Source organism: Tursiops truncatus, chromosome 16 (assembly GCF_011762595.2).
Source record: "Tursiops truncatus isolate mTurTru1 chromosome 16, mTurTru1.mat.Y, whole genome shotgun sequence".
NCBI lineage: Eukaryota > Metazoa > Chordata > Mammalia > Artiodactyla > Delphinidae > Tursiops > Tursiops truncatus.
In genome coordinates, this window is record NC_047049.1 from 77,753,765 (window position 1) to 77,780,092 (window position 26,328).

At 40.7% G+C, this 26,328-nt stretch overlaps 2 protein-coding genes and 1 long non-coding RNA gene across 10 annotated transcripts in view; 2 read left to right on the forward strand and 1 right to left on the reverse strand.

Moving 5' to 3' along the window:
* Positions 1–5,188, forward strand: part of ARID4B (AT-rich interaction domain 4B) — a 126,780-nt gene extending 121,592 nt beyond the window's left edge. For all 4 annotated transcript variants that reach the window (XM_019941538.3, XM_019941540.3, XM_019941541.3 and 1 more), the window contains 2 exons: positions 563–709; positions 3,422–5,188. In XM_019941538.3, the coding sequence (XP_019797097.1) occupies positions 563–709; positions 3,422–3,549 (275 nt within the window). In that variant the 3' untranslated portion in view covers positions 3,550–5,188. The remainder of the gene's footprint in view (positions 1–562; positions 710–3,421) is intronic.
* A 3,111-nt stretch (positions 5,189–8,299) lies between these two features.
* Positions 8,300–21,510, forward strand: RBM34 (RNA binding motif protein 34). Of its 4 annotated transcripts, XM_073793651.1 has the most exons (12): positions 8,300–8,457; positions 8,568–8,742; positions 8,965–9,101; positions 11,971–12,199; positions 13,474–13,533; positions 16,689–16,732; positions 17,811–17,894; positions 18,045–18,108; positions 19,378–19,417; positions 19,645–19,763; positions 20,448–20,510; positions 21,169–21,272. In XM_073793651.1, the coding sequence occupies exons 1-11, from the start codon at positions 8,405–8,407 to the stop codon at positions 20,472–20,474; spliced, it is 1,032 nt and encodes a 343-aa protein (XP_073649752.1). In that variant the 5' UTR covers positions 8,300–8,404; the 3' UTR covers positions 20,475–20,510; positions 21,169–21,272. The 4 variants fall into 4 exon arrangements, with proteins under 4 accessions (XP_073649752.1, XP_033698232.1, XP_019797103.1 ...); XM_033842341.2 differs by having other exon boundaries at positions 20,448–21,272; XM_019941544.3 differs by lacking the exon at positions 20,448–20,510 and having other exon boundaries at positions 8,301–8,457; positions 21,169–21,510.
* LOC141276701 (uncharacterized) lies at positions 17,758–26,324 on the reverse strand. 2 transcript variants are annotated; one of them, XR_012326667.1, is made up of 2 exons: positions 26,140–26,324; positions 17,758–22,985 (listed from the first exon to the last, which is right to left on the reverse strand). It is a non-coding gene; the product is annotated as an uncharacterized lncRNA (long non-coding RNA). The 2 variants fall into 2 exon arrangements; XR_012326666.1 differs by lacking the exon at positions 26,140–26,324 and adding an exon at positions 25,939–26,132.
* Positions 26,325–26,328: the final 4 nt, after the last annotated feature.

Consider the following 26,328-nt stretch of genomic DNA (forward strand, 5'->3'; position numbering starts at 1 on the left):
AAGTATTAGAAGAATCTAAAAAAGAACGAAAGGAGGGGACTCCTCTGGCGGTCCAGCGGTTGAGACCCCATGCTTCCCCTGCAGGGGGCGTGGGTTCCATCCCTGGCCGGGGAAGTTCCACGCGCCATGCGCTGCGGCCAAAAAAAGTTGATGGGACATGCATTAAGAGATAAACTTTAAGAAAAGAACAAAAAGCAGACGAAAGACAAAAATTTATCCACAGTCCTAACATTCAAAAAATATGCAAATTAATGTTGTACTGTGGTGATACTGTACATGAATGTGGGATTTTTCTTTCTGGTAAATGTGGAATTTTTAACCTCTATGTTTAGGTCCTAAGATCTTTAATTCTACACACTCATTCATTCAAAAACTACCATGCATGTGTTAGTGCCGAGCATTGCTCTAGGCTAGGGAAAAAAAATCTTCGGCAAACAAATGTTTACAAGCCTAATTTTAGTTTATCTGTCTTCCTCATTCTACAGCCACACTATATGTTCTCTCTCTTATATATTAAAATTGTGTTCACAAATGCATATTAATGAAAGTTTTAAATTCACAGCGGACCTGGAGAATATGACAAGTGCTGAGCGTATCACAATTCTTCAAGAAAAACTGCAAGAAATCAGAAAACATTATCTGTCATTAAAATCTGAAGTAGCTTCCATTGATCGGAGGAGAAAGCGTTTAAAGAAGAAAGAGAGAGAAAGTAAGTGTTTTTACCTTACTTTACTTAAACATAAAGCAGTTTGCGACTGTGCAGTTGGGCTCACGTGAGTTGTGTTTGTGTATCTTCAGGCAGGCTCTTTAATCCCTCTGGCTTATTTTCCTCATCTATCAAGTGGGAAAATTTATCAAAAGAAACAGTTATCTCAAACCATAATATTCACTTTCACGGAGCTTACAGTCTGCTTTTCCGCCAAAACTAATATTTCAGACTGTGAAGAGACTAGGGCAATGTTAAGGCAGTGATTGGGTGGCTTGCATTAGCTTACCAATGGCTGGGACATTTTCTTTGAGACCCGAATGACCAGAGGAAGTGAGAGAAGTTAAAATCTGAGGGAAGGGTGTTGTCTTAGTTTTCTGGGGCTGCCGAAACAAAGCTCAGGTCTACCTCAGAGATGTTGCGGGTTCTTTTCTAGAATACCACAATAAAGCAAATATCACAATAAAATGAGTCACATGAATTTTTTGGCTTCCCAGTGCATATGAAAGTTATGATTACACTATACTGTAGTCTGTTAAGTGTGCAATAGCATCACGTCGAAGAAAAGAAACGATGTACGTACCTCAGTTAAAAATACTTTATTGTTAAAAATGCTAACCATGATCTGAGCCGTCATTGTGATCTTTTTGCTGGTGGAGGGTCCTGCCTCGATGTTGATGCTGCTGACTGATCCGGGTGGTGGTTGCTGAAGCCTGGGGTGGCCATGGCAGTTTCTTACAATAAGACAACAAGGAAGTTTGCTGCATCAAGTGACTCTTCCTTCCATAAACGATTTCTCTCCAATGCTGTTTGAAAGCATTTTACCCACAGTGGAACTTCTTTCCGGATTTGAGTCGGTGCTCTCACACCCTGCTGCTGCTCCATTAACTAAATTTATGTAATATTCGAAATCCTTTGTTGTCATTTCAACAGTCAAATAAGTTCACTGTCTTATATGGGCATGGTTCATGGCATCCCAAAGCAATTACGGTAGTAACATCAAAGATCTGTGCTCACAGATCACCATAACAAATATAACATAATAATAATGAAAAAGTTTGAAATACTGTGAGAATTACCAGAATGTGACACAGAGACACAAAGTGAACAAATACTGTTGGAAAAAATGCTGCAATAGACTTCTGGATTCAGGGTTGCCACAAACCTTCAATTTGTTAAAAAACACAGTATCTTTGAAGGGCAATAAAGCAAAGCATACTACAACGAAGTAGCCTTTATCGCAGGCACAGTTATCTTGGGAAACTCTTTGACTGTGTGTTTGGAGAACTAGCTACTTTTAGTTCTAAGAATAGGTCCCAAGGAACAATATGTGGTCACAAAGACGCTTGTTACGGTAATATTTATAATAGCAGATAGAAATCATTAACTTGTATTCTCCAGTAAAATATGGCATTGGTGAAAAATAAGTAGACGTTTAAATTTTTATTTATAATGCTCAAAGTATTCATTTGATGTCGGTAACAGCAAAAGACTAGGAATTATTTAGTTACAATTCATAAATATAGTGGAACACTATTCAGGTTTGAAAAGAAAAAGAGGTAAGTCTATATATGTACTGATAAGGAATCATCTCCTCAGATTGTTAAGTGTAAAAACCAAGAGTCAGACTCTATACTGTGCTTCCACTTGGGTTTTTAAAAGCGAAGTTACTAGTGTTTTCATTTTAAATGTGCATATCATATCTCTAGATTCTACGAAAAAAATTCCTCTAGAACTGGGGTTGTAGACATTTTCTGTAGAGACAGATAGTAAATATTTTGGGCTTTGTGGGCCTTGTAGTCTCTTTAGAACTACTTGACCTTATGAAATTTGCTGTAGGCAAGATGTAAAGAAATGGGCATAGCTGTGTTCCAATAAAATTTTCTTGACAAAAACAGGCAGGTCAGATTTGGCCCTGGGGCAATAATTTGCCAGTCCCTGTTGTGGAGTTTTAAAGATTGTGAAGCAGCTGGTAACAGTGGGGAGGGGAATTTGGAGGGTTAGGAGGGTCCTGGATGAGAGGGAGATTAGCTTTTCCACTTTAATATCCCAGCACTGAACGATTTCGTTTACTTTGTGCATGTATTCATTAAAAAATAAGTTTTCAAACACTGATTTATAGCAATGAGAGAATTTCTGTGAGGAAAATAACTAATGTGTCATTTGCTTTGTAAACCAAGTGGAGGAAAATGCAGTAGTTATGATGTGATGTGTGGTAGTAGTTATTTTTCCCAACTTTAAGAAGCAATTAGCTTTCCCTTCTCATCACCATTTAATTTTATAAGGAACTCCAGAAGCAGAAACATACAGGAATTGGGAGGGGGGGAAAGATGTGGGGATGGATTACAAATTTTTCCTGTTGGATTGGAAGATCTTTTTGACATTTGTTTCATTATTACGGAAGTCTACCTTTTGTTTTATTTCCATGTCTCTGTAGACTGAGAACACTGTTCATTTTCCTCTTTGATCCGCGCAAGAGCGTTCCCTGGTCTGTCCTTTGTCGTTGCTTCTCCTGTGGTTTGGCAGTGCCTTGTTACTTGAGATGCACTAGGTTTTCATTCTTTACATAATGGTCTTGTAAGCATTGACTGCTCTCGCAGTAAGCTAAATGATTTTGGAGAACACAGCAGAATTTTAGTTTAGAGGACAAGTGCTTTACTTCCTTCTACTGTTGTATATGCGTGTTATTAAGCTGTTGGTTTCCCTTCGCCTTAGGTGCTGCTACATCCTCGTCATCGTCTTCACCTTCGTCCAGCTCCATAACGGCTGCTGTTATGTTAACATTAGCTGAACCATCAATGTCCAGCACGTCACAGAATGGAATGTCAGTTGAGTGCAGGTGACAGCAGGACTTGCTAAAGCACTTTGCACTTAATGGCTGTTGAGAGCCACGTCTTTTTTTATACTGCACAGTGGCACAAAAAATAAAAAATCAGACAAGCACTATTTTATATTTAAAAATTGTTTCTTGACAAGCTGACTTGGCACTTAAGTGCACTTTTTTTATGAAGAAAAAGTACAATGAACTGCTTTTCCTCAAGCAATAATTGTTTCCAACTTGTCTGGGAATTGTGTGTCTGGTAACTTGAAGGCCTTCCACTGTGGCAAATGGAGGCTTTTCACTGCCTGTAGAGACAATACAGTAAGCGTAGTCATTGGGCGGCCACAACATGTTAAGATAACTTACTGTATATGTATTCCCTTGTATTTTGTTAAAGCTGGAACATTTGATATTTTTCCATTTATTTATGAAAAAATATGAACCTATTTTCATTTGTACAAGCTAATTGTTTTTTAAAGCAAGTCACCTTAGGGTGGCTTTAATTGTATAACTCAAGCACATGTAATAAATTCAGAACCTGCAGTTAACAGGATATTAGACATCAATCCTGATAACCAAATATTAAAGATTCTCTTTAAAAAAGACTGAACATGTTTACAGGTTTGAATTAGGCTAAAAGGTCTTGCAGTGGCTTTTCACGCCCCTTCAAATTGGAATGGAACTACTGTACTTTGCCATTTTTCTATAAATCAGTATTTTTTTTTAATTTTGATATAATACATTGTGTGAAAACAGAAAATGGCTAATAAACTGTATTAAATCTTAAACAATGTGTAAAGATTGTACTTAGCCAGTTCAAAGTGTATATTTATTCATAATGAATTATAACAGTTATATTTTTGTGTTTTCTTGTAAATGTTTCTTTTTCCTTAAATACAGATAATTCATTTGTATTGCTTATTTTATTATGAGCTACAACAAGAGGACTTCAGGAACAAGTAAACTTTATCGGTATGGTTCAAGGCTGTTGCTATGAACTGTCTCAAAAGGATGGCTGTTATTTTAAGTATAAATAGCTAATCGGGGTGGTAGGCCTATAAAAATTAAATGCCTTGTATAAAATCCAAAATGAACGCAAAATTGTTTTCACCTGTATTGACTTTACGTTGTATGGTTCCAATCTCTGTTCTGTTTGGCACTTGTATTTAATTCTACACCTTTGTAAGACGTTTGTATATTGCGGATGTGTTCATTCAAGCTATTTAATACCTGGCACTGTTAATACACAGTACTTTACTGTACAGACTGTTTTACTGTTTTAATTGTAGTTCTGTGTACTTTTTTTGGACGGGGCTGGCATGTTTTATTTGTTTTCTGGCAATACGACGTGAGAATTTCGAAGCGTTTTGTTGTAGATGCTAACGTGTCAGAATCCTTTACATTCAACTTTTCTAAGAAAAGCATTTTCAGTCTTGCAGTGTGTGCTTACAGTAACTAATTTTGTTGAAAATGGTTTCAAGTTATTCAGATTTGTACAGGACTGTAAAGATTTGTTGACAGCAAAACATTGAAGAAAAGCTTATAGAATAAAAGCTATAAAGTATATATTAGGATCTGCAAACAATGAAGAATTATGTAATATATTGTACAAATGTAAGCAAAGGCTCTGAAATAAAATGCCATAGTTTGTGAATCCTTGATTTTGTTTCTAAAAGATTAAGTAATTTTAGTTCATTTCTGTCTCTGATGCCTGACTGAAACATGTATCTCCAGCATGTATTATCAGAAAGGGTAAAATTGACGTCCAAAACAGGGAATATTCTGCCTATAGGAATTAAAAGTCCATTAACCAGATTTATGTACAGGATTTGTTAAGCATTCTTATATCTTTGCATACTAGCTTGAGTCTGAAGATGAATACTTCTGACTTGGAGGTTTGTCTAAAGAAGAAAACCAAGATTTTTTTTCTTTAATGCTTGAAACCATTACTAGCGGCTTTTTTTTTCCCTTTTATTTCTTTTCTCTTTTTTAATTTTTATTTTTGGTCTTTTAATGTAATTGGACCTTTGTGGCTCTCTTACACTTTCAGTGCACTCTACCCCATTGCACTTCGGAATCATCTGGGTATTGTTAAAACACTCATCAATACTCCAGCCCCACCCTCAGTCATATTTAATTGGTCTGGGATGGTACCTGGATGCTGGTCTTTTTTTAAAGGTGGCCAGTGATTATAATACTCATCTGGGTTGAGAACCACTGCATCACTTCAAACCTTTAAAATCAATAATTAGGTTTTCTGCCCAATTTAATGAACTTCCCACCAAGAGAAAATTTTTTCTTTAAAACAAAAAGGAAACTTTTTTAAGGCCTAAAAAGCCCAAATGTGTATTTTTGATGCACCTTTGTGACGACCCTTTATTTTCACAGAAATCAGTTTAACGTTTAAAGGATGAGTTTTAAAATCTATAGAACAGTGCTTCTCAAAATGAGGTCCTAGAATACTGCTCCCTGGAAATGCTCTGGGAATTTATTACCAAACATATTTTGGAAATGCTATATATAGCACATCCCCTTCTTAGAGTTTCAGTGTTCGCATGTTAAAAACTTTAAGTTTTTTTAAGGAAGTTTTTTCATTTAACTTACTGATTTTAGACTTACCTGATCATGAAACCCTTTTTTTCAAGGAACTCGCAATATCACCTACTTGTTGGGTTACAGAAACGGTGCTCTAAAGGAGAGTGATTCCAAACTTTGTTGGAGTTGAGGTTTATACCCTTGGGCTTTTCTGCCTATTTCTCGCTTCCTCCCAGCTTCTCCGGAGAGTTTGAGAATTTCATGGCATTACTAGAATTTGACTTAAGTCTTTCCCTGGTCCCCTAAACAACATTTTATCAAACTAGTTTACAATCTCTGATAAAATTAAGATGGTACATTTTTTTACAGTGTTCTCCAAAACCGTTTTTTTTATTCCTACTGAAATAACCTGAGGGTGAGGTCTTGTTAATTTTAATAACCTGGGAAGGTTGGGGATGGTGGACCAGATTCCAGAAACCCCTAACATTTCTTACAAAATGTATTTGTATTTTTTTTTAATGAAAAGAGCCCCAATAAGTTTAAGAAACTCTTCAAAGGGGTTAGTGATCTCTAAATGGTTGGAAAGCAGTTCTTAAGAACAGTGGGAATCATTTTTTAACTATCTCCAACCACAGTCTCTTTCATACTTATCACCTTTTCCTCTAGAAGTGTGTGCTGCCTTTCCTTCTTTGTGAGTCCATTTCTTCACCTTTCGTCTAATTTTAACCTGCTATTTACGGATTTTTGTCTAACGTCATATGATGGGTTTTGTATGTATAAGATGTAAATCCCCCGGAGGAATAGTTTCATGGTTTAGTTGTGGAAGTAATAGATATATAAGAGATCATAAAATTAAGCACTAAATTGTATGGGCATTAGAGTTTAAAGAGGGCAGTGTATGAGCACGCAAGGAATATGATGACTGATGTGATGGTGACTTAGAGGAGATGGCAAACCTTAGCATTTAACTGAGATTCATCTGGAAATGGAATGTGTAGGTAGTCTAGAGTGGAGAAAGGCCAGATTCAATGACATTGCGGTGTTCCAGAGAGGAAGTGATTCTTGGAATATGCTAGGGAGAGTGAGGAAGGAATCTGATTGGAAGACATGCTGATAGAAAAATGAGTAGAATGTCGTCATTGGATGGTATAGGATAGATGGAGATGCTAGAGTTGCAAATATGGACAGTTGAGTTTTTCTCATCTTTGTGTGATACCACATGCCAAAATAAGGGACTCAAATCAAAACCAGTGCCAAGCAGTTGAATATTGTTTTTCCATCACATTATCTGATGTGGACTGTAAAAAAGATCGCATATATTCCCAGTGACTTCTATTAAGCAGCTCTCCAAAATTAGCAAATCTGTTCCCATAGATTCAAAGTCAAGTTTGATTTTACCACCAAAACTACTGATTCAGTGATTTATCTAATGATAATCTAATATTTTTTATTGCTTAAATGTCAATTTACCACATATTTACTAGGTACGGTGAATGGGGATACAGAGCACAGGCTGAATAAGACAACCATTTACATTTAGAGAGACTGTTATATCTCTACTGTAAATAGCTGGGAAATTGTCCTAAGTGGGCTGGGCCTTGAAGGATGGGTACAATTTTGCAGGTGAAAATGAGGGGCAAAGAGGGGGGCGATTGTGGGGGAAGGAATAACAAGAATAAGAAGGAATGACAAAAGGTGAAGGAATAAAGAGGTGGTGGAAAAAAGCGGACTTTGGGAAGGTAGGCCAAGAAGACAGCATAGTTTTGAGAGCCGAGAGCCCCTTTTCTTGGTAGAATAGAGCAGAGCAGCTTAGAGCTGTGGTCTCTATTTGTTTTTAACTTTATTTTAAAATAATGTCAAATTTCAGAAAAGTTGCAAGAGCAGTACAAAGGGAGTCCCATGTATCCTTCAACCGATTCACCAGTTGTTAATACCGTGTGACATACATCCCTGTAACTTAATTTCCCGACAAACCTCCCTCCTTCCTCTTCGACAACTCAGGGGTTTTCCTAAGTGTTTTCCCCTTGCTTGGACTGACACCCCAGTACCAGCCTGGCTGATTCTTATTCGTACTTAAGGCCTCAACTACCCTCGGAAAACTTCCCTCCCAAGACTAGGTCTCAGACAGAGGTACAAACTGGTCCGGAACCCTGGACCCGACTCCTTCGCCCGCTGTCTCCGCCCCCATGCCCGCCGTCTCCGCCCCCCCATCCGTCGTCTCCGCCCCCAGGGCGTCCGCAGAGACTCTCGGGGCGGAAGGGGCGTGGCTCCGAGAAAGGAGTGGCCGGGACCCGGAAGTGCGGGCTCACGTGCTCCCGCCCTCTCGGAGGCCTCGGATAAGAATGGCCCTGGAAGAGAAGAACAAACGGAAGAAAAAGAGGAGTGCGCGGGAGGGGTGAGTGGCGCGTGACTCGTCTGCCTGGGCCGGAGTATGCGTTCGGGACCTCGGGGCGCTAGGGGTGGGGCGTGGCGTCGTGTCGCTGAGTCTCTGATGTCTGTGTCTAGAGAGAACCCGGAGGACGGCGCTTGTGGGAATCTGGCAGGAGACTATGAGGTTGGACAAGTCGCCAGTAGTTTATTCAACGGCAAGCGGCCCTCCAGAGGCAGCACGGGTCGGCTGGCTTCCCTCTTCGGCTCTTTGGAGCCTCAGCTTCAACCCGTGTATGTGCCTGTTCCTGAAGTAAGTCACTGCGTTATACCCCGAATGGCCCATTAGAACAACTTTAGAAGCAAGCAACCTACCTTGCAGGGCATGCTTTCTAAAGTGGGGCAGATAAGGATCAATTTTAAGTAACCTTTCATTACTGGACACATCAGTGAGAGAGAAAAGATGCTACTTTAGAAAGACCACTAAATTATTAAGAAGGATGAGGTCTGAAACGTAACTTCAAACTTTTAAAAGGAAACCACCAAAAAAAGGAAACGGGATGAGGAGGAAGAAAGTTCATCCCAAATCCAAAGACCGCTTTTGCAAGAACCTGCCAAAAAAATGAAACTGAAGAAGAAACTGTCTGATGCAGACCGAAAGTTGGCAAACAGGTTGGTAAAATTTCTCTCCTAGTTGATGTTAAAGAAATTAGATGGTAAAGAAATTGACATTCTTATACCAGCAATGTTCATCTTAATTTCTTTTCTCACTTCATAGTTATAATTTAAAAATTTTTATTATGGAAAGTCCCATACATTTTCAAAAGTTGAAAAGGATAAGGAACCCCAAGTACCCAGCATCAGCAGTTATTAATATTTGGCAAATCTTGTTTCATCTTTACCCTATTCATTTCCCCCTCATTATTTGGAAGCAAACCTAAGACTTAGGTTTCATCTATAAATATTTCAGCACGTATGGAAAAGATGAGTTTGCTTTTCTTAAACTTATTCAGTCAGAGATCAAATTTCCCCCATTAGTTTAATTTTTTTAAAAAAAGTTTATTTGAATTGAGATCCATATAGCAGTACCATTATAGGTTCCTCATTAACTTTCCTCAGCCTGTCAGGCCACTCTCTTCATGCCCTTTATCTCTCTGTTTTCTCTTGGCAGGTGATCTTGTTACCTAATCTGATAATTTTTTGGTGGGGGGGGCTGCCCCAGGGAGCTTGCGGGATCTTAGTTCCCTGACCAGGGATTGAACCTGGGCCCCCAGCAGTGAAAGCCTGAAATCCTAACCACTGGACCGCCAGGGAATTCCTCTGAGAGTTATTTTTTTTAATTGCTAACAGTTGTGAGCTACTACTTCTGGTTCTCCTACTGCTTGTAACTGTGCACATCTTTAATTTCTTCCCCTTTCAGAGAAGGGTGTCTTCCTCCTTGTCCAAGATTAATTCAGTCACCTGTGCTGTTTATATATAGCACATACCTCTTCTGCCTCCTTAGGGTTTATGTCATCAGATATCTGTATCTTTGATCTGTCCTCTCAAGATTCTCATCTTAAAAAAAGACATCCAGCAAAACCCCTTCTGCAGTCATGTGTCCCTGTTTGCTCCATCCCCTCAAACCTTCCCTTCATTGCCAAGCTTTTAGAAAAAGATGTTTATACTTGCGCTCTCTTCCTTTTCTTGATCTGTTTTCTTTTCCATGAACTTGCACTCTGGTTGGTTGGTTGTTGTCTTCGTTTTTATGTGATATGACCATACTTCTGAAACAGTGCTCAGGGAAGCCATCCTGACCTAGGTAGGTGCCATATTTAGTAGGCAGTACAGCCTTTGTCTGAGTCCTTGCTTTTACATGTCACGTGGTTGCTTTCCTTCTCGAAGCTGTTGGAGTCTTTGATAGCAGTCTCTTCCTCCTCTTGTCTTTCTGCTCCTTCTCAGTGGTATTGTGGGCACTTTCCTTCTGACTGTTCCTTAAATGTTGATTTCCCTCGGGATTCTGTTCTTGGTCATCTTCTCATGACTTTTTTCCCATCCTTCATTCTGGGCAATCTCCCGGTCCTCGTGGCTCCACAATTCTCATCGCTCTTTCTTCATCTATAAACCTGTATATCTGTTTGTCTACTGGCATCTCTAGCTCTATATTCATATACACCTCAAATTCAGGATGCTTCAAACCGAGCATATTATCCTCATCAAACCTGTTCCTCTGCATGAGTGGTACCATCAGCCTTCCTGTTGCCCGAGCCTGTGACTTGGGAGTCAACTTAGGCTCTTTCTTTTCCCTGCGTATCTAATCATTTGCCAAGTCCTAATGATGCTGTCTTTTAATTATCTCTTTTAATCTGCTTCCCCTTTCCACCTTCTCCCTTGCCCTGGTGGGTCTGTTGTCTTCTGAGATGCCTGCAGTTGTAACTGTCTCCTTACTGGTCTCCCTTATCCAGCCTTGTCCCTTTCATAATTGTCTTCTGCTCTGCTGCCCAAATGATCTCTTTTAGGCACTTTTAAAGTCTTCCGGGGTTCCCCATCCTCTGTGGGATAAAAATCTAAGCACTTTTGCATAACAGGCATGGTCCTCCTTGACATACTGTCTCATTTCCTTTCACTCCTACTAGGTATTTTATATACCATAGTGAACAAAAAACTAGACATTGACCCTCTCCTTCCTGGAGCTTGTGGTCTAGTGGAGGGATGAAACGGTCAACATTTACTGAGGACTGACCATGTGCTATACACTGCCTTTCCTCCTCTGAGAGCCTTTCTTGTTTCTTTTATGTTTCTACACCATGTATTATACACGTTAACCATTTTATGGTGAACCTTGCCTATTGCTCCAGAGACTGGACTACTGAAAGGCCTCTAATAGTCTCTTTTATCTTTGTATCCCCAGAGGCTAGAACTGAGTAGTAAATATTTATTGAATGAATGAATGAATGAGTTTTATGACTCCTACTACCCATTCTCTCCCCTCACTCCTAAGTTCCTGTTCCATTTCTCTTTTTGGACCATTTCCATTTTCTCTTTACCCAAGTGCACCAGTACTTCACAATATTGGGGGAATTTGCTTTTGACAAGCAGTCCTTGAAATACTGCAGTAGGAAATCTGATTTCTCCTCTTCGCCAGATTGCTTTTACAAAGCTAAGTACTTTGCCGGCATATTAACCTTCATAGACCCCCTGGGAGTGCTGCAGTAACCCTGGAATTCTAGAGCAGAGAATGGAATTAGGCTTTGGTAGAGTGTCAACTAAATCCCCAAAGCTTTACGTGAGCCAGCTTCTGTTTACGTGAACTTTTGTTGCTCTGTTTATTACCTGGCAATTTTAACCGATCTTCAGAAATTGACCTTAACTTTTTCTAACTCTTGAGTTTCCTAAAGATACCCGTCACTTTTTGATAATGCTGTTTAAATGTAGATGTATTTGTGAATGGTAAGTTGATATATAGGAGGACCAGAAGTAGATGGGAAATTTTTCTAATCAATGTGCTTTGTCAAATACGAGACCTGACTTCTATGAATTTTTTTTTTTTTGACTTAAAAAGAGAAAATGCTTTAGCAATTGCTGATTTAGAAGAAGAAATTCACCAGAAACAAGGGAAGAAAAGGAAAAATTCTCAATCTGGTGTTAAAATTGCCGATAAAGAAGTACTTGATGATGTAGATCACACAGCTGTAAATCAAAGAAAGAAAATTCAAACCAACCAAGAAGAGAGATTAAAGAATGAGAGAACTGTGTTTGTTGGGAATTTGCCTGTCACCTGTAATAAGAAGGTGAGTGTGTAGTCTGTATATTGTTAACATGCAGAGAAATTAATAATTCGTGATTTTGTTTACTGTCACTTTATTAAATAAATCATTAATATATAACTTCATTATAAATGACTACATATATCATTCTATAGATTGATTCTAGTGTCCACCTGCTCCTTTCCATTCCCGAAGTCACTGCCCTACTTCAGGCTTTTGCAAGTCTTGTCTGAAATATTGCAGTGGTCTCCTATCTGGTTTTTTCCTCCAGCTCTATCTTCTCTTATATGCCACTAGAACGGAAGCGCCATATGTGCAGGGATGTTTATCTCTTTTCTTCACTGCTCTGTCCCTTAGCACTTGAAACAGTGCCTGGTGTGTAGTAGAGGCTTGTTGAATATTTGTCGTGTAAATGAATGCATACATCCTAAGTTTCTTCCGTTATGTGGGGTTCACTAAACCAAGACATGCCCTTTACTTTCTGTGTGTTTATGTGATAGTCACCCTGGTGGCAATCCCTTCGGTTAAAATCCTGCTTATCTTTTGAAGAACAATTTCAATTCCACTTTCTTAAAAACAAAACAGTACTAGAAAGTTACTTCCTGGTTTTTCCCTTTCCCCCTTGCCCTTTTGTCCCCTAGCATTTGATGTGTGATTATTTTGTAGAACGTAACCCATTTGACTTTCTAGGGTAGTTTTGGTTACTTACCTTCCTCAAGGGAAGGGAGTGTTTGTGGTGCTTTACACATTTAATAAGTTATTTTTGGATTAAAATTGCTTATAGAAATTATTGTGCAAGCTGTGAAACATATACCTTCTTCACATCCTGAGCCAGTCATAAGAATAATGTATAAAATTCATCCTAAGACTTTTCTTCAATCTGATGGTCTTAATTCCAGACAGTTGGGGAATTTCCCATGGTGACATAAAGGATCCTTAAAATCCATTTCTGGTTTAAATAAGCCAGGGTGAAAAGATGAGAGAATTTATGGAATATATAATCTTAGTTTACCTGTAGTAAAGATTATAAAAGATTGAAAGAAAAAATGTTTTGTGCCTTATAGATACTAACATGAACTTGAATTGTGTTTTCTTTTTATATAAGTTTCAGTAAAAGTTTTTTGTCTTCTAACTGAATAGTTACCTACTTTTCCTGAAATATTCTGAAAACATGGCAGTAAAAGATTATCAGACCGTTTTACTTAATTCCTTTTTGTGGTATTTATTTGATGTTCTGAAAGTGGACTGAAATATATATATATATGAGTGTGTATATATATATGTTTTTTTTATTTTAGAAGCTGAAGTCATTTTTTAAAGAGTACGGACAGATAGAATCTGTACGATTTCGTTCTCTGGTATGTGTTCCGCCCCCTTAAAATTGCATAATCTTAAAATGTTTTGCATTTAAATCCAACTTATTCATATGTCGGTTTTAGTGAGTTGGAGGAGCCCTTGACTTTAACCTTTAGAACTGACAGGCTCAAATCTAGCCCCAAAGAAGAATCACACTAGTATCGATTGCTGACTCTTGGACTTTGTTAGCTAATTTAATGAGTTCAAATATAAAATGCTGTCCTTACTAAGTGTACTTTGGAGGGTGGATGGGTGACATTTGTTTGTGTGTTAATTGAGTAGGTGGAAACGTTCACACCTGTTGAGTAGCATTTCTGGAATCATAGGTGTTCATATGAGGGGTTTGCATGACGCTGCAGAGCAGTACTTATGGTCTGACATAGAAAGATAAAGTATGTTTTAATCAATTTAATGTTAAAACTTTATGGAAATAAATGGTATCTGATTTCACCAGCTGAGCACTCTGTAGACCAGTTATAGCCATGTTCCGTGGAGCATGAATAAGCATCACTCATATGTTTTTTAATGTAATTAATATGTATTAGTATAGTGTAGGAGATGTTTGTTCCTTGTTTCCAACTGCGTTTTCTCAACGTGATTGTCTAAAATGGGGTTTCTCAGCCTTGATACTATTGACATTTGCTGCTGGTTGGCTCTTAGTTGTTGGAGGCTGCCTTGTGCAATGCAGGACCCCTGGCCTCCACCTGCTAGGTGCTGGTAGCATCCTCCCCACCCCAGTTTAACAGCCAAATATATTCCCAGACATTGCCAGATGTCCCCAGCGGGCAAAACCGCCCACTTCTCTGAAAGGAGACATTTCCCAAGGTTTTGGTGCAGTCTCCGTAATTCCTATCATGGTGTTTGTTCCTCACGCTTATCACGTGTGTATTTTGTCTGCCCTTCTGAGTCCTGTTTCCTCATATCAGATCCTTGCCTGACACATCCACTTGGGTGTCCTGCCCATTTTCAGCGCGTCTGTGCTTTACCTCCGTCAGTCCCCCACCCCAGCCTATGCCACCTGCTGTTTTTCAGCTGTGGTTTCTTCCCAAGAGGAGTTCTTTCTTTTTCCATTGTTCCACCTTAGTGTTCACAGCTCTTGCCAGAAGAGTTGCAGAGGCCTTTTACGGGTCCTGCTTTCAGTCTGCCTCAGATGCATGCATCGCACCACCGTCAGCTTAATCTTCCTAAAGTACTTCCTCCTGGACCTCCTGCCCAGAATTCCTCCCCTCCACCTCCCCTCCCGTGAATATTATACACACCACCACCCCTGCCTTGGCCTGGAGTTCCCTTCAGGGGGCCTGCCCTGATTCTTCCTTGTCCCTGGATTACTGGTAAGTCAGGTGACCCTGCTGTGCGCCCTGCAGCACCCTGTGCTTCACTATAGTCCTTATGACACCGCTCTGTCATTGTTAGAGCTCCTGTCCCACCAGACTGAGCTGTGACTACAAACACCCTGTTTGTGTGGCTCCTCCTTGGTCACTAGCACCTGCACCTGGTGCACATCAAATATGTATGGCGTTCCCTAAAAGCTTTTCATTTTTCTCGCTGTCAGTGTCCTTGGTTCTTTGCCTGACAGCCTGCACAGGGTGGCCCTGGGGCCCTGCGTTCTTCTACATGGGACTGTCCTGCAACCCGGGAGCTGCCCTCGTTGCCAATCATGTGCTTGGGCTTTCCCACCCTTGTCCTTTTGCTCAGTTCATTTTTTAATTTTTTTAATTGATGTCAGATTGGTATGTAACATTATGTTAGTTTCAGGTGTTCAACATAAGAGTTCAGTCTTTGTTTACCATGCAGTTGACCCCCTTCACCCATTTCACTCACTTTCAACCCCTTTCTCCTCTGGTAACCGCCAGTCTGTTCTCTGTATCTCTGAGTTTTGTTTTGTTTGTTTTCGGCTGCACTGCTTGCGGGATCTTAGTTCCCCGACCAGGGATTGAATCCAGGCCCTCGGCGGTGAGAGCTCAGAGTCCTAACCACTGGACCGCCAGGGAATTCCCTGTTGTGTTTTTTTGATTGCACATATAAGTGACATCATACAGCATCTGTCGTTGACTTAGTTCACTTAGCATAATACCCTCAGCATCTATCCATGTTGTCTCAAATGGCAAGATTTCCTTCTTTTTTAAGGCTGAGTAGTATTTCACTGTATATATATTCTTTTTGTACTTTATTGCCTTATATTTATTCATTCGTATCTTTAATAACAGAACACAGGTCCTTGAGAGCTCCTAGAAGGCATCCAATAGATGTGTTTTGATGACCAGCATTCCCATGTCAGTTATTCACGTGGGCATTTCTCATGTGTCATACTGTTTTCCCGTCTACATTTTGAGAGTTTGACCATATGTTAGTTTGAGCAGAACAGACTGAGAAGAAATAGTTCAAGTTTCTTAGTTTTACTATATAAACTATTGAGACTAAAAGAAAAAACTCTTCCAGAGATTTATAGTAACTGCCCTAAATGGGGTTGGCATTTATAGACACCCCTGGACTTGTGAACTTGCAGTCTGTATCCTTTTACCTTTGTGTTCTCTGTACCTGGTGGTATTTGGCACACATTGCTGACAGTCACAGTTGCTGACTTGAATTTCCACCTCTCTGTAAAGTTTTCCCTACCTGCCCCCTTCACTCTTAGGTATGACCCTTATGTGACTGACAGTAACATGACTCTGAATATAAAGGAGATTCCCTTATTTGTCCAATTACAGATACTGAAGTAGTATCTTCTTATATTATTTATCAAATGATATATTTAAAATCATATAGCATATACGGTATTAATTTAGAAGTGTCCCTTTTTTCCATGCTGATTTTATAAAACGATTTTCCTTAACACTCTTCACGTGTGTCTTCAACATCATTGCCCCCTCATGACCAGAGATCCCTTCAAGTCATTTGTAACTTCTGCCTGGTTTGAGAGTCACTGCCTGTGAAATCTGAATGTGGCACTATCATTGGAAATGTTTGTCCTCAGCCACCAGGTCCTGTTCATACAACACTAGGACAGTTGTTTCTGATTCATTATTTCCTTAGAATGTTTTTAATCACATCATATCAGACTTAGATATTTAGAATTCAATTAATTAAAATATAATTATTTTGAAATAATATTTTAAACAATGATTTTTCTTTAATACTTTTTTTTTTCTCTTAAAAGATTCCAGCAGAGGGAATTTTGTCCAAAAAGTTGGCAGCAATAAAGTAAGTTTATAATTAGAGAAAGGGAGTAGTCATAAATTCTCTTCCATTTTGGTTAAAATAGAGATCATTTCTTAACCTCATAGATGTTTGTATTTGGATAAAACATCATGTTTTATTGTTTTCTTATGTCTGTAATAACATATAAATTTGTCAGATGTTCGTCTTCAAGCCTCAACATAAATTGTAGAGTCAAGGATAAGAATTGCAAAGTAACTTAAAATGTGTCATGAGAAATTTCAAGGACGTTTAATCAGGCATAGTGTTTGAAGAGAATAAGAAAGTTTTGCACCTAAAAATTCTATTGTAAATCACAAGTATCATATTTCATCAATTCTAAGGTGACATTTCCCATACCTTAACATTTTTTAAATCAAAATGCATCTTAAAATCAGAGGGGCCTCATGGTTGCTATTGGCTGGCCAGGTTTTTCCAGGGAAATTCTATAGGTCACACTATAAGATGGAGAGATAAATGGGGAATCCTACAGTTTAAACAGGAGTCAGAAGACTTTTCAAGTTGAAAACTGGACAAGACCAAAGTATGTCTAGGAGTAGACACTTGGGTGATAAAACCACATAGACATGCAGGGAAGTGGTTCCTATAATAATTCCCTAAGCTGTACATGTCTGTGTAGTTTTTATTTTACAGTAAAAAGGAAAAAGCACGTTGTCTTTCCCATCTGTGTGTGCCTTAGATACAGAGCTGCAGCTAAGGTGATGCTGGGTTAGCCAAAAAGTTCATTCGAGTTTTCCCGTAAGGTGTGACTCGAACGAACTGTGTGGCCAGCCCAGTAGTTGTAGTGTGGTGGGTTGCCCGGGGGCGCTTGCTGGTCTCTCACAGTGATGACTAGTAAGGAGGCCTGAGTCACGTGTATCAGCCCATATCTGTGTAAGTTGTGTGTTATTTTTTTGAGTTATTACTAAATATTTATTAAAAGAGATGAAACTCCCCCCAGAAATTCTTGTCATATGTGTTGAGAGTGGAAAACAAGCTATATTTATTTCAGTGACTTTGAGATTAACAAATTTTACATTGTCTTTTTTTTCTTTTCTTTGTTTTTTTTTTGTTTTTGGTGTAGACGTAAAATTCATCCTGATCAGAAAAATATTAACGCTTATGTTGTGTTTAAGGACGAGAGTGCTGCTACAAAAGCACTGGAAAGGTAATTTCATCTCTTTGAGGTTTGGACAGAATTATTGTAATTTAAGTGTGTATGAGTCCATGCTTTATTCTTTGGTTTCACTTCAGAGCAAATATCCCAGTAACTCAGCACTTGTTTTTAACAACAATTTTCCCTTCGTATTTATACCAGAAATGGGGCCCAAATTGCAGATGGATTTCGTGTTAGAGTGGATCTTGCATCTGAGACCTCATCTGTGAGTAGTTCTTCTGAGCTTGTGCTGGGAGAGCAGTGGGGTCAGCAGGGAGCATGCGGGAAGCACAGAGGAGACAGCCTTTGCCCTCTGTGGTCTCAGCTAATGCCCTCTAAGTCAGCATCAGCTTCAAGAAAGTGGTTCCCACCCATACGTTAGATCCAGTAGTCCTAAAGAGAGAGGCCAGAAGTTACGTTAGAGAGCATCGGGGCCAGCACCTTATTTTATAGACTGAGGTCTAAAGTTAAATCAGTCATTAAACAGTTTTTGAGTCCGTCCTCTGTGTCAGGCATTCAGTGCTGAGATACAGACTCAGTTCTCTAGGAGTTCACAGGATAAAGGTAAAGATGAGCAGACGATTTTATGATAAATACTGTCATAAATGCCCAGGATGCTTTGTCAGCTCAGGAATGGAGCACTTGATTTGGGGGGTTGCCAGCAAGAAGGGACAAAGGAGGGTTTCCAGGAGAACAGGTGTTCTATCAGTCTTGCAAGACGAGTCTGTTATCCAGGCAAAAAAATTTTGAACAGTATGAATGGTGGGGACCAAAACCTAATTTGCTGAGGGAATGGCAGAGCCTGATGCAGTTAGTAGTGGCTGGCGTGTGAGGAGGGGCGGGATAAGAGTAGCTGTTGGAGAAATAGGTGGAGGCCAATCATGAAGACCCTGGCCTAACATGGGGAGGAGTCTGCGTTTTGTCCAAAGCTGTTCCTCAAGGTCTCTTGAAACGGATGAAGTGTGAGTTGCAAGAACTCACCGCAGAAACAGAGTGCGTTACGGTCGGCGTCAGGGTGACTAGTTGAGAAATGACAGAGGCCTGGCTGACAGCCCTGGCTTTGATTGTGGACCTGGCACGGGGTCCGCAAACTGGCTTGAGGGCCCAATCTGTTTGCGGCCCGTTTCTGTTAATAAAGTTTTACTGTCATCCAACCAGGCAGGTAGGTACAGCAGAGACCACGTGGCCCACAAAGCCTAAAATATTTGCTTTCTGGCCCTTTCCAGAAAAAGTTTGCCCACCCCCAATAGAGCAGGCCTTCCTTGAGCACTGCCGTGGGTCAGTGCCAGCTGTGAACAGAAGCACTCCCCGCTCTGGGGCTCGCTCACACTCCAGCGGGGAAGGCGGAAGAAAGGGAATCAAACGGGCCCGGAGGGCGGGGAAATCAGGAGATGGAGCCCCGTCAGGTGTGTGGGGTGAGGACAAGGGTGGACTTTAGGGTGACTTCTGTTTTCTGCTCCATGAATGATTTTTATTAACCCTCTTTGTGTTTCAGAGGGACAAGAGATCTGTATTTGTGGGGAATCTCCCATACAGTAAGTTTGTTTAAACAAATAAAGTACCTGTTTATCACTGAAGTAATGCAAATAACATCTGAGTTGGTAACATAATGTTTCGCTTTAAGACTACCTTTAAGAAGCGCGGGGTGTAACTTGACTGGTTACCTTGAGGCTGTGCTTACCCTTGGTGTATTATGAAACATCTCCAGCTTCCTAAGGCGATTCCAAGCCCTCACTTCCACTGGGGTTGAATCTGTTTTTAGAAGCTGAAGAATCTGCGGTTGAGAAACACTTTCTGGACTGTGGGAACACTGTGGCTGTAAGGATCGTGCGGGATCAAGTTACAGGAGCCAGCAGAGGCTTTGGCTACGTGCTCTTTGAGGTAGGGAGGCTGATGTATCCTCACTGTCCTTGAAGTGCGCCTGGAGAGGCTGTCACTGCTGCCCCATCCTTCAGACGTAACTCTCACTGTCATCCTCAAAATTCCACCTTAAGAAAACTACATTCATAACCCACCACAGTATAATAGACTCCTGTTCGTATAATTGCATCCAACCAGGAGATGTTCTAGTTATTTCTCCACATTAATGTTGTTAAATAATGTTTTAGATACTGGATACTAAAGGTATTAAATCTCTGAATCTCCACCTTCTGTAAAATGGAGAGAAGAACTGATCGTTCACTCAGGTAGAAGAGAACGTTAGTCTCTGTACAAAATTGGTTATATTTAGTTCACTAAATATTAGCCAGTGTCTCATGCCTAAAATTATTAGAATACACGTGTGGCCTTCCCTTCACAACAGCCCATCCATGTACTTCCTTTTTTTATCTGCGCCGCCTTTTTTATGGTCAAACTTAATATTTGTGAACATAAGATTCTGCAAGCTGCTTTATGTTGTTTTCTGTCGTGTAAGTATGTTCCACTGAGCGTGTATACTGTCTTCCCTAGTGTGTGCCAAATGTTGCATGTTTGCAGTGTTCTCTCTTTTTCTCTGTAATAATGAGATCAGAGTGGTTATGTTTTTTCCTTCAAATGTTTGCCTCCATTTTTGGATTACTTCTTTAGGAAAGCTCCCCAATGGGTTACCACTAACCAGGTCAAGACATCTGACCATCTTTAAGGCTCTTAGTACGTATGACCAGCGGCTTTGAAGAAACGTGGTCACAGCCTGCCATCATGACTGTGATGTAGTTATCTCACTGTTTCTCTGCTCTGTCTTCTGACTATTGATAAGTTTGTAAAGTCCTTTAACAGACATGTCATGAATATTCAGGGTGGTTAGCATTTAGTGGCTCTCTATTAGAATAAAAGAATAATAGAATTTTGGGCCTAAAGGGAACCCTACAAGGCATCTAGTCTGACTGATCCATCTCAAGGACTGTAATAGAGAGTTCTCTGCTCTCAAATCAACTAATACAGCAGGGCTTTTTCAGGAAGAGCCTTGTGAAGAGGAGGCTTATTGGTTTAAAAGACACTATAGGACTGACCTTGTTAATTGAATTTACATTGAGAAAAATGAAGCCTCTTGGATTGTGACTTATCTGATTATTTGACAGGGCAGCTTGAGTGCTTCCTGGGGAGAAACTCATGAGAGGGAGCATGATTAAAACTACAAGAACAGCTGCTTGTAGTTCAGTACTTTGGATTGGACTTCTTGGCTGTGGAAATGAGAGGGGTTTCTATATGCAAGCTTGAAAGTTGTTCTAATCCAGAAAAGTCACCATTTTACTTGTTTCTTTGCACATGAGTTTCTGGTGAAAATTTAATATTTTGATTTTTATTGCAGAATACAGATGCTGTTCATCTTGCTCTGAAATTAAATAACTCTGAACTGATGGGAAGAAAACTCAGAGTCATGCGTTCTGTCCATAAAGAAAAATTAAAACAAAATTCAAATCCTAGTTTGAAGAATGTCAGTAAACCTAAGCAGGGACCTAATTTTTCTTCAAAAAATGCACAACATTCTAAAACTTCGTTTATCGGAGAAAAAGCTGTTCTCATGAAGAAGAGAAAGAAAGGACAGAAGAAAAGTGGACGAACTAAGAAACAGAAAAAACAGAAGTAGCTATCCGAAGCCTTTTCTTTGTTTTCCCCACTGACTTCTGGTAATAAAATTGTGGTAAATCCATGTATTGAATTTCAGGATTTTTTTTACATATTGTGAAACATGGACACTTTTTCAGTTATTCACATTGCAATAGTACCTTTGAATCATTTGTTTCAAGGTGTAGGCAGATCAGTCACCATGTTAATACTGCTGATGGTATGAGAGATGATTTTAGATGTAGGGTGAACATTTCGAATTTTAGTGGTTATGTATTATTTTACCATATGTTGGAAATAATTAACACTTCAGAGAGTTATTTTAAGAATTACTTGGGATGAGACTAAATTTAAAAGTGAGTAAATTTAAAGAAAGTGAAGTAACCTTAATACTGATTGTATCTAGACAAAGTAAATAATTAAAGTGGGAATACTGATTGATCTAAGGTCAAATCATAATCCCTAAGAAGTAAAGTTTTGAGGTTTGGTATATAATAGCCACTCATTTTTCTTTCTTCCTCTTGCACTTAGGATAAGTGGAGTTCTGGGTTTTAATTTTATTTCATCAACCTAATAACTAACCAACAGGGATTCTGTATCAACTGTTGCTCTGATTTTTTATTCTTAATTGGTGATTAGACTGGTTATTAAAGTTCTTGGTAAATTGGCTATAAAGCAGATTTTTACTTTTATTTTTAATTTGAAAAATATTCTCCCAGGAAAACTTGTGACTCTTCTTTTTTTAATATAAATTTATTTATTTTTATTTATTAATTTTGGCTGCATTGGGTCTTCATTGCTGTGCACGGGATTTCTCTAGTTGCAGCGAGCAGGGGCTACTCTTGTGATGTGCGGGCTTCTCACTGCGGTGGCTTCTCTTGTTGCGGAGCACGGGCTCTAGGCGTGCAGGCTTCAGTAGTTGTGGCTTGCAGGCTCTAGAGCACAGGCTCAGTAGTTACGGCACACGGGCTTCAGTAGTTGTGGCTGGTGGGCTCTAGAGCGCAGGCTCAGTAGTTATGGCACACGGGCTTCAGTAGTTGTGGCTCGTGGGCTCTAGAGCGCAGGCTCAGTAGTTATGGCACATGGGCTTCAGTAGTTGTGGCTCGTGGGCTCTAGAGCGCAGGCTCAATAGTTATGGCACATGGGCTTCAGTAGTTGTGGCTTGTGGGCTCTAGAGAGCAGGCTCAGTAGTTGTGGGGCACGGGCTTAGTTGCTCTGCAGCATGTGGGATCTTCCTGGACCAGGGCTCAAATCCGTGTCCCTTGAATTGGCAGGTGGATTCTTAACCACTGCGCCACCAGGGAAACCCAAAACTTGTGATTCTTAACATCACTCAGTAGAATGAAACAATATTTTTAAAAAATCGTGTTTAGGGCTTCCCTGGTGGCGCAGTGGTTGAGAGTCCGCCTGCCGATGCAGGGGACGCGGGTTCGTGCCCTGGTCCGGGAAGATCCCACATGCCGCGGAGCGGCTGGGCCCGTGAGCCACGGCCGCTGAACCTGCGCGTCCGGAGCCCATGCTCCGCAACGGGAGAGGCCACAACAGTGAGAGGCCCGCGTACTGCAAAAAAAAAAAATCGTGTTTAAAGGAAACATTTGCTGAAAAAGTATGGTAATGAAGTCACAAGGTATAAAGTTCAACAAAGAGAAGGAATACCCCTCCATTTCCTTGGGACTTAACCTCGTGGTATATAGCCGGTGCCCCCTCCCACAAACCTTGCTGAGCTGGGCCTGTATCCAGGAGGGAGGAGTGGCGGTAAACCAGGGGCCTGATCTGAGGTAGGCAGATCTGTTACACACGCATCTTATTACTTAAGTAAGAGAACTGGGGGACACTGAGTTATTGGTGATTATTTTGAAAATCCTGTCTTTTGGGCGTAGCACAGGGAAAACCTAATGGATCTTTAATATGTAGCTCTGTGGAAAGCAGAAAGAGCTCCATTTTCCTGTATCCAAGGACTGGATATTTTATGCTTAGTATCTTCTACGGTGCTTAGAATCTTGTTTTTCATAAGTAGGGTTCAGTAAATACTTGTCACTTGATAGCTCTTGAACGTTTTTTCATATATTTCCAGTTAAATTTATATAAAGATGCTTTATCTGTAGACTACATAGACTATCTCTATAGACTATAATTTCATCGTGTATTTTCTTTATAGTGTATATTTTATTTATATGCTTTTTAGTGTATATAAATAGATATAATTTTAGTGTCCTTAACATAGAGTGTTGGTCTTTAGGTTTTCATGTAAAGAGCCCTGGAGTGGGGTGTAAGGACATCTGATTCTTGACCCATCTCTCTGGCTGTGCATGCATGACCTTGGACAAGCCTCTCAACCTCTTTATCTAAATATCCTGATTGGTGAAATAAGGGGCTTGGACTAGATCAGTGGTTTCCCTCTTTTTTGACTGTGATCTGCAATAGCTTGTTTTACACTGTGATCAGTACAAACATTGGTATATTTAACTGACACACAAGTTCACAAGACAGTACCGGTCCTTACTACACATGTTGCCATCTGATATTTTTTATCCTTTTTTTTTTTTTTTTTTTTGCGGTACGCGGGCCTCTCACCGCTGTGGCCTGTATCGTTGCGGAGCACAGGCTCCGGACGCGCAGGCTCAGCGGCCATGGCTCACGGACCCAGCCGCTCCGCGACACGTGAGATCTTCCCGAACCGGGGCACGAACCTGCGTCCCCTGCATCAGCAGGCGGACTCTCAACCACTGCTCCACCAGGGAAGCCCCTATCCTATTTTATTTAAAACACTGGTGATGGTCCACTAAGGTCATTCCACAACCGATTAATGATTCCACTCACAAGCAACATGCCTCAGGGATTTCCAGGCTGTTTCTGTTTCAGGATTCTATGCTTATAGGTATGTTACAAATGTAAAAAAAAAGAAGTATTAAAAACTGTAGTGTGGTTGAGAGATTCAAAGGCACGGGTGTTGCACTAACTGTGCTTTGTATAAATGTGGTGCCTGGTTTATTGGACTCATAGCAGTGACCTCCCATTTACATGGTATTTACTCTGTACAACACAGGGATACAGAAGAACAGCATGTTCTTTGTTCAGAGTCATAATCTAATGGACACAGTCTCAGATTTCCAAGAGGCCTCATGTCATCTGTGTGGCCTTGTGAGTCTTCTGTCCCAACACCCCTGAGGCTCAGGACCTACCTGTATCAGTTGAGGTACACTTTTTGGGATAGGAAGAATCTGTATGTGTGCAGGATATAAGGAAAAGCTTTTTTTTCCTGTTGTGTGCAATCCTCTGATCGCAATCATTTGCTTTGCTTTGGTGCATATGCCCCTTCACACCCCACTGCAGTCCTGTCAATGCACATGTACCTTTGATCTAATTTCCAGTCTTTTATAGGGTCTCAGGTCCAGGCAGAAGGGCTTTCGTAGGCTTTTGGACTAGGTTAGGAGCTCCAGCTAAATGTTTCCATAGGTACCCTTGCAATAACTAATGACACCAACTACCACAGAGTTGAGCCAAACTAAATAGGTTAAGTGGACAGTCCCCTACAAGACTGCCCTCATGCACCAGTCACAGATGTGGGGGAGGGGTGGTGTCTCCAGGCCACTCTTCTGACCAACCAGCTACTAATTTGGAGGTTCCTACTACCCTCTCAGGTTCAATAACTCACTGCAAGGACTCAGAACTCAAGAACATACGTATGATTACAGTTTTATTGTAGCAAAAGGATATAAATCAAAACCAGCCAGGGGGCTTCCCGGGTGGCAGCGGTTAAGAATCCGCCTGCCAATGCAGGGAACACGGTTCGAGTCCTGGTCCGGGAAGATCCCACATGCTGCGGAGCAACAAAGTCCGTGTGCCACAACTACTGAGCCCGCCGTGCCACAACTACTGAGCCTGCACTCGAGCCCCCGAGCCACAACTACTGAAGCCCGCACGCCTAGAGCCCGTGCTCCCCAACAAGAGAAGCCACCGCAGTGAGAAGCCCACTCGCCGCAACTAGAGAAAGCCTGCGCACAGCAACGAAGACCCAACACAGCCAAAAATAGAAACAACCCAGCCAGGGACTTCCTTGGCGGTCCAGTGGTTAGGACTCAGTGCGTTCACTGTCAAGGGCCTGGGTTCCATCCCTGGTCAGAGAACTGAGATCCTCCAAGTCCCGTGGGGCAAAAAACAAAAAACAACCAGCCAAAGGGAAAGACGAGGGGCACAGGGAGAGGTCTGGGAGAATCCCAAATTCAGAGCTTCTGTTCCCTCCCTGTGGAGACCGAAACTTACCCCTCCTAGCACACGGCACACTGACGTGTAATACACAGAGTAGTGCCAACCGGCCAGACCCCATCAGGAACCATCTCCTTAGCCTAAACTGTCAGGATCCACTATGAATAAAACACATGCCTATCACTCCAAGGTTTTAAAGAGGATCCCGCCTCTGCCTCTTTAAATTTAAACTACATACATAATGTTTTCAGTGGCTATGACAACTTGACAACTCAACGTTTTCTATGTTTTTCCTTCAATCTCTTACCCGCTGCACTTTTCCAGGAATCGCTCCATTTAATTTTCTTCCACTCCTGAGGCTATACTGTAACATCATTTGAAATCGTATGGTTTCACTCTTCTGACCAGCCAGCTACTAATCGTATGATTATGGTCCTTGGGGCACAACGGATTGTGACTGAACTTGAAAAGCAAATTCCATTAAATTCAAACAAGAGTCACGCGTTACCTGCATTCTATAAAAAGATGAAGCATTTGTGGTCAGCGACCTTCCTTCTTTGACACAAGTAGGGAGGTCGGCTACACACGCTTTGGAGTCTGCGCACGACCGCCACGTGCCGCCCTGGTTACATCACGCTCAGCGGCTTTTACGGGAGTGCGCGGCCTCCAGCAAAATCCCGACTCCTACGCGAACGGC

What these genes read in the sequence shown, in the direction of transcription:
- RBM34 (XM_019941544.3), top strand. Translation starts at nt 8,405, where the DNA reads ATGGCCCTGGAAGAGAAGAACAAACGGAAGAAAAAGAGGAGTGCGCGG. An exon ending in CTGTCACCTGTAATAAGAAG is followed by an intron (nt 12,200 to 13,473) that starts GTGAGTGTGTAG and finishes TTTTTATTTTAG; the next exon opens with AAGCTGAAGTCATTTTTTAA. An exon ending in GCTACAAAAGCACTGGAAAG is followed by an intron (nt 17,895 to 18,044) that starts GTAATTTCATCT and finishes TATTTATACCAG; the next exon opens with AAATGGGGCCCAAATTGCAG.